This window comes from Littorina saxatilis, linkage group LG11 (genome assembly GCF_037325665.1).
Source record: "Littorina saxatilis isolate snail1 linkage group LG11, US_GU_Lsax_2.0, whole genome shotgun sequence".
In the NCBI taxonomy this organism is placed as follows: domain Eukaryota; kingdom Metazoa; phylum Mollusca; class Gastropoda; order Littorinimorpha; family Littorinidae; genus Littorina; species Littorina saxatilis.
Window position 1 is genome coordinate 42,389,992 of NC_090255.1, and position 7,403 is coordinate 42,397,394.

The 7,403-nt window shown below is 43.1% G+C and overlaps 1 protein-coding gene across 1 annotated transcript in view; it reads left to right on the forward strand.

The window, feature by feature from the left end:
• The first annotated feature begins 89 nt into the window (after positions 1 to 89).
• Positions 90 to 7,403, forward strand: part of LOC138980512 (uridylate-specific endoribonuclease-like) — a 23,311-nt gene continuing 15,997 nt past the window's right edge. Inside the window, exon 1 of the mRNA XM_070353396.1 lies at positions 90 to 250. Coding sequence (XP_070209497.1) covers positions 136 to 250 — 115 coding nt within the window. The 5' untranslated portion in view covers positions 90 to 135. The remainder of the gene's footprint in view (positions 251 to 7,403) is intronic.

Genomic DNA, 7,403 nt, shown 5'->3' on the forward strand with positions numbered 1-7,403 from the left:
TGTCGAGCTTAATAAATTTAGGCAACTTCTTTGGGTTACATGTTGATAGAAGGTAATAAACATTTTGGTTAGAAGCTAAAGCAAGCAGACGATGTTGGAAGAAGTGGTTCCTTCTCGTGTCATATTGCTGTTTTGATGACAGATCGAGTTCCTACCGGGTTATTAGGCTGTTTGCTTTTTTGTTTACTTGCATGTGTGTTGGACCTATTGCGGACAAGGGATGGGAAGTTCCGATTTCAGCTGATTACAGGTAATAAACTTCTCTTATTGGCATGGGCTGCCACAGGCGCATCATGTTTTTAGTTGGTTGTTTGGCCACGTTTGTTTCAATTTAGTTGTGCAAGAAATGAAGTCAACCAGCGGAATGTAACATTCTCAAGTCCATCTTCCCAACCAACGCTTCATTTATTTGAAACGTTATTTTCATAAAATGAATGAAATTCTCGTTAGTATTTATATATATGATCCACTTCAGTTTCACACATGTGTTAGTGTTACATTCCATAGTTCCTTCGCCTGTGACTTAACTAGCCATCAGAATAATTACACTCTCGGGTCTGTCTCGCAGCCTTAGATTTTTGCTAGCCAATATATTTTCCTTCCGAACAAAATCGCGATGTGGGTAGTTCAGCTCCAAAAGGGGAGTGGCTTTTTATATGAAGGTATGTTCCGGCTGATGTGTTCAAGTAAGGGCAAGAATCTACTCTTGAACACGCGGTGGGAAATTATTTGGGTTACCTCCCATTTTGACTGCGCCGGTGGTATCAGTGTCACTGTCAGTGATATCGTCAGTATGATCAGAACCCCGACATGTACTGAGTGAGCTAGATAGAGGCTGGGGAACTTTGCCTGAGCATGTGTGTGTTTAAAAAAAAGAAAAAGTTTTATTTCATAATTTTGTTACAGCATAGTTAGTACTTTTACCTGTCATTAATTTTTGGCTGTCAGACTCTGACTCGTGACCGGGTGTCAGTGATGTTAGCACAGCCGTATGGCCCGTGCCATCTCAGCTTATGTGTTTATGTGTCCGTCTGTCTGTTTGACTATCTTTCTATTTGTCCGGCAGTGTGCCTGCCTGTCTCTGTCAGTCTCATAGAATGTTAAAACACATTTAACTGATTCTGAGAAACTGCAGGTTGGCTGAGCCGCGGCCGGCGGGTCCGTCAATGCGGGTGGTGTGCCGCCGGGGGGGGGGGGGGGGGGGGGTGCCGGGGGGTTTAAGGGGGAGGGGGATGTATTGCAAATTGTCTTCTGTCAACCAAACTAAAACGTGTGTACGTACACATGGCGTATTTGGTGAAGTTAAAGCCCTGGATTTTCAGAGAACAATAGTTTTTGAGCACCAAGCTAAAATATACGACTGTCTGCTCAAGTGTCAGGTGTTCCTGGGCCTTATGTCGGGCAACCATTCTTTGTCAGCGTATCTTCTGAACTGGAATTTATTGTTATACTGACAAATCTCTTGAACTTCGATCTGGATAAATTGTATGTGTCAATCAATCATGTATTCATTTCTTACACTGAACAAACACAGACTAAGACAACTGTCGGAGCCCAGTTCTGGGTTTTATGGGAACATTGCGGTTGTCGATGTAAGCCTACATTCTTCCGTTTTAGCAATGACAAAATCCCTAAAACAATTAGTTGGGACTGAGAAGGATGACGTACCATTTTATTCTTGTTTACAATCTACGCTCCGTTCAAACGAACAAATGAAAACGAGAAGAAAACACACACCCTACAAAGCAAGCAACAACAAAATGATTATAAAATAAAAATGAAAATATGAAAGAACAGAACTCAAGCAAACATGAATCAAAAATCAAGAATGGTTGTGGCCACACGATTGTAGGAATGGGATTTTATCGTGGTTCTTACCATGATTTATTGTCTTAAAAGCAAGTTCGGCAGTTCTACCGAAATGACGATAAAGATTTTCGGCGATTTGAAAAAAATATCAACATCCTCATTTATTGAACGGTTAGTCTTTGACAACACCAAAAACACTTTTACATTGTACTGCGATCAATTGGTCTTTAAAGTTAACGAACAGACAATTGTTATGAGGAAATGAAGAGCTATCAAGGACGTTGCTTGCTTTTAAGCACGGATTGCTTTTCAGCTTGTAAGCTTTAAAATTGTTTTATCTATATGTTAATCAAAACTGTAGTAACAGACACAACAGTGGATTCTTCAAGCTTTCCTAAATCAAACAAAAGAAAAAGAATAATAATATAGGTTTGTTATGTTTGAATTGATATTATTTAAAACCCCTTGACCGCAGACAGAATTGAGTTAAAAAAAAACACACACACAAAAACAGAGCATACAAAGTATAACAATTAAACCAAAACTGAGAAAATGGTCTCAAGGGCAGGCAATTATCAAAATGGTCTCAAGGGCAGGCAATTATCAAAATGGTCTCAAGGGCAGACAATTATCAAAATGGTCTCAAGGGCAGACAACTATCAAAATGGTCTCAAGGGCAGACAATTATCTTACTGCAATAGAGGAATTCCGAAAATAAGTCTGTTGGGTTTGTATGGGTTGTAAAACAGTGAATACCCTTGAATTTTACTCGGACAAACATTGGAGGGGCCAATCACTATCAATCAATCAATCAATGAGTCTTATATCGCGCATATTCCGTGGGTACAGTTCTAGGCGCTCTGCAGTGATGCCGTGTGAGATGAAATTTTATACTGCCAGTAGATTGCAGCCATTTCGGCGCATATTTACCTTTCACGGCCTATTATTCCAAGTCACACGGGTATAGGTAGACAATTATTAACTGTGCCTAAGCAATTTTGCCAGGAAAGACCCTTTTGTCAATCGTGGGATCTTTAACGTGCACACCCAATGTAGTGTACACGGGGGGAAGTTCGGACACCGAAGAGAGTCTGCACACAAAGTTGACTCTGTGAAATAAATTTCCGCCGAACCTGGGATCGAACTCACGCTGACAGCGGCCAACTGAATACAAATCCAGCGCGCTACCAACTGAGCTATATCCCCGACACTAGCGAGGGGTGTGTCGAAAACACGTGAACAGGAGCACGAGCGTGAGGAATTGTATTCACTCTTGTACAACCCATACAAACCTGACGGAGTTATTTCCGAAAATCGTCTTTACACCCCCAGTATAGGGGTGTGTATAGGTTTCACTCGATGTGTTTGTGTGTTTGTGGCGGTATTTGTGTGTTTGTGTTCGCAAGTAGATCTCAAGAATGAACGGACCGATCGTCACCAAACTTGATGAACAGGTTCTATACATTCCTGAGACGGTCCTTACAAAAATTGGGACCAGTCAAACACACGGTTAGGGAGTTATTGGTGGATTAAAATTATACAACGACTTATAGACGGACACCCCCGTTGGTCAAAGGGAAATAACCATTCTCACTGCCACCAACTGAGAAGGTTATTTCCCTTTGACGGGGGTGTTTTTCCTATCAGAGGAATTTCTTGTTTCAAAGGGAAATATACAACGGTTTCAAACTAGAAAATTAGCACCTTCACTTGTGGATTTGCTTTGTTGGCTGAATGACAAATTTAGCACCACATTCTAATGATTTTTTTTTTTTTTAGATATTATTTACAGCACAGCAAGACTCACACGCAACTACCTCCACCAGGCGCCTTGTACTTAAGACTCTTAGGTCGTAATAAATATTTCGCACCGACATCTCGGTCGTTTGTCAAGGCTAGCCCAAAATAAAGCCAAGTGCTTTGCATTGTGTCTGGTTGGCCGAGATAAAGAAATTACGACTCCTGGCGCATTATTTTGCCACCGTCACTGGTGAGGTCAGTTCACGCGCGTGCTGCATGCCAAAAAGACTGCACTTTTATTAGCAGAACCAGATTGTGTACAAGCAGACATTGATGCCGAAGGACATGAGCATAGCCATAACTAATATGATAGATGTAGGGGAAGGGTGGGCAAGTCGACCCCCTCGGGTATGTCGTCCCCCCTCGATTTTGAGAACATGACACTGCAGGGGTGATTATCATCGATTTCATAAGCCAGAGTTACCCAACCTGAATCAGTTGAAGAAAAAAAAAATGTCAACAAAAACGGTCCCAGCAAAGCGGTAAGTCTTTATCAATTTTGATGGTTTCCACTCTAAAATTGTTGCACGAAAAAAAACACAGTCAGTGCATGGGAGCCGCTGATTCGTAAAATGCACCAGATCTGCAAAAAAGCTTTGGCTTTCATAACAACTAGTCGAAAGTTAGAGATCTCAGGCTATCCCAGGAACAATGGTAAACAGCAATGTTCAGCGAGTACCATGATCGGGTAATTCGTCCCCCCCTTTGTCGTGTAACTCGACCCGGGTCACAATACCCGACTATGGGTCCATATCACTCTCTCGTCTGTGTAGACTCTTTCATCTCCAAGAAATAGTGTCAGATGAAGAACCCGTAAAAGTTCGGTATTGACATATTGAAATTACGTCACAAAATGACGCAATAATGGTTTGCAGAGACTATAAACAAATGTGAGCATCGAGAATCTAAGCTAGTACTGTAGTAGCCTAGATTTTTTTTGGCGCGAGATGATGCATAATTTTTGCGATTTACACCAAAATAAATGAAACAAAATAACATAATTATGTGGTGTCAATGTGCGCGTATCCCCTTCCCCACACAAAAAACCTCTCGATTTCTTAATGTAAAAAGTTTCCAAGCTGCGTATAGTTCCTGGTGTTCTTTGATGAACGAGTTTTTTTGCACGCTGATCTCGCACGGTCGTTTGTTTTTATTTTACAGGCCCCAATGGACATCACAAACACTATCTGCTGCGATGGACGCCTTACAGAAAGGATTGAGCCTGCATGCATGTTCAGAACATTTTAACATTCCAAGAGTAACTTTAAGACGCCACCGAAACAAAACCAACAAATTTGCCAATGGTGACATCAAAGTAATGGGGAGGCACCAAACATTACCAGAAGAGGTCGAACAGGAATTGGTTGAACTCATACTCATGAGGGAAGGAAGGTTCTTTGGTCTCACCAGAAACGACCTAATGAAAATGGCATACCAAATTGCCGAAATGAATCGAATAAACCATTCCTTCAACAAGGAAAAGAAGACCGCGGGGAAAGATTGGTATCGTCTTTTCATGAGGAGACACCCTGAAATCAGCCTACGACAGCCAGAAGCAACCTCATTTGCTCGGGCTGAGGGGTTCAACCGAGAAGCGGTCAATCGCTATTTCAACCTATTGGAAGAACTCGTCGATGACAACAGCTTGCACGCATCCCGGATCTTTAACATGGATGAAACAGGGATAAGTACTGTGCAGAAAAAGTGCCAAAAGGTTCTGGCACAGAAGGGCAAGCATCAAATCGGTTCAATGTCCAGTGGTGAACGAGGAGTCAACACAACTATTGTGGTTGTGCTTCAGCTGCCGGGAACTGTGTTCCACCATTTGTCATATTCAAGAGAAAACGTATGCCTCCTTCCCTGGCAGAAGGATCGCCAGTTGGTTCTGTTGTTACCTGTAACGACAGTGGATGGATGGACGGCAACATGTTTTATACATGGTTGCAGCACTTCATCAAACACGTGAAGCCAAACGTTGAGGAAAAGGTGCTGATCGTACTCGATGGACATAAGAGCCACACCAGCAATCTCGATGCCATTAATCTTGCAAGAGAACACGGCGTGATCCTGCTGTCTTTGCCCCCCCACACAACGCATAAGACACAGCCAATGGATCGCTCCGTTTTCAAACCTCTGCAAGCTTATTACGACCAGGCTATAGAACGCTGGCTGCGAAACAACCCAGGACGACTGGTCACCCCCTTTCAAATTTGCAGTTTATTCAACGAGGCCTACCTGAAAACAGCAACAATGCAGACAGCTATGAACGGGTTCAGATCATGTGGTATTTGGCCATGTTCAAGGGAGGTTTTTGAGGACTCTCAGTTTGAGGCATCTATCGCTGAGGCTCTCCCTTCGTTGGCAACACTCTCCTCTTCACATCCGGAAACATGCTCAATGGCGCATCTAGCGACAGGCAACAGGACCAATGTCGCATCTAGCAACAGAACCAATGATGCATCCAGCGACAGAACCAATGATGCATTCAGCAACAGAACCAATGATGCATTCAGCAACAGAACCAATGATGCATTCAGCAACAGAACCAATGATGCATTCAGCAACAGAACCAATGATGCATCCAGCGACAGAACCAATGATGCATCCAGCAACAGAACCAATGATGCATTCAGCAACAGAACCAATGATGCGTTCAGCAACAGAACCAATGATGCATTCAGCAACAGAACCAATGATGCATCCAGCGACAGAACCAATGATGCATCCAGCGACAGAACCAATGATGCATTCAGCAACAGAACCAATGATGCATTCAGCGACAGAACCAATGATGCATTCAGCAACAGAACCAATGATGCATTCAGCAACAGAACCAATGATGCATTCAGCGACAGAACCAATGATGCATTCAGCAACAGAACCAATGATGCATTCAGCAACAGAACCAATGATGCATTCAGCAACAGAACCGATGATGCATCCAGCGACAGAACCAATGATGCATTCAGCAACAGAACCAATGATGCATCCAGCGACAGAACCAATGATGCATTCAGCAACAGAACCAATGATGCATTCAGCGACAGGAGCAATGACGCAACAGGCAACAGAACCAATGACACATCCAGCGACAAGACGAATGGTGCAACAGTCAACATGACCAATGGCGCAACAGAACCAATGATGCCTCCAGCGACAGGATCAATGACACATGCAGCAACATCTCCCACTACTACATGTTCGGTGATTAACCCTGCGTCAGATGGACGTTGCTTCTTCCGAAGCCTCGTTATTTCAGCTGACACAGACCTGCAAACTGCACGGCGAATAAATGGGCAAGCAATAGATCCTGGTCTAAGATTGAGAGAGCAAGTGGAGGCTGACAATTTACGAAACAAAGTGATGCTTCACATCATTACAAAAATTGACGATCATGCACAGAATCTTGTTGGGGATACACTGAATGCTGATATGCCCCAGCGCATCCGTTTTTCCTCTGTTCACGAAAGAGTCATGGCCATGTCTGTCAATACAGCAATGGTCGGGGAGTTTGAGATACAACAAACATCTGAAGTGCTGAAAAAAACAATCGTTATCATCGACGCAACAGACAACAGAGGAAACACTCTAAAGTACGGAGAGGAATTTGAACATCCGGTGACACTCCGATATACATCATGGGGAGATGAAGTCGGGCATTATGAACTCGTAGTCACAACTGGCAACGTGCTTCCGACACCGTCTTCAAGACGGCGTAAGAGAACATCGTCTGAGGTCCTAACCTCAAGCCCTTACAAAAAACTATTAGAGGAAAAAGCGAAGGGTGTCGCAAA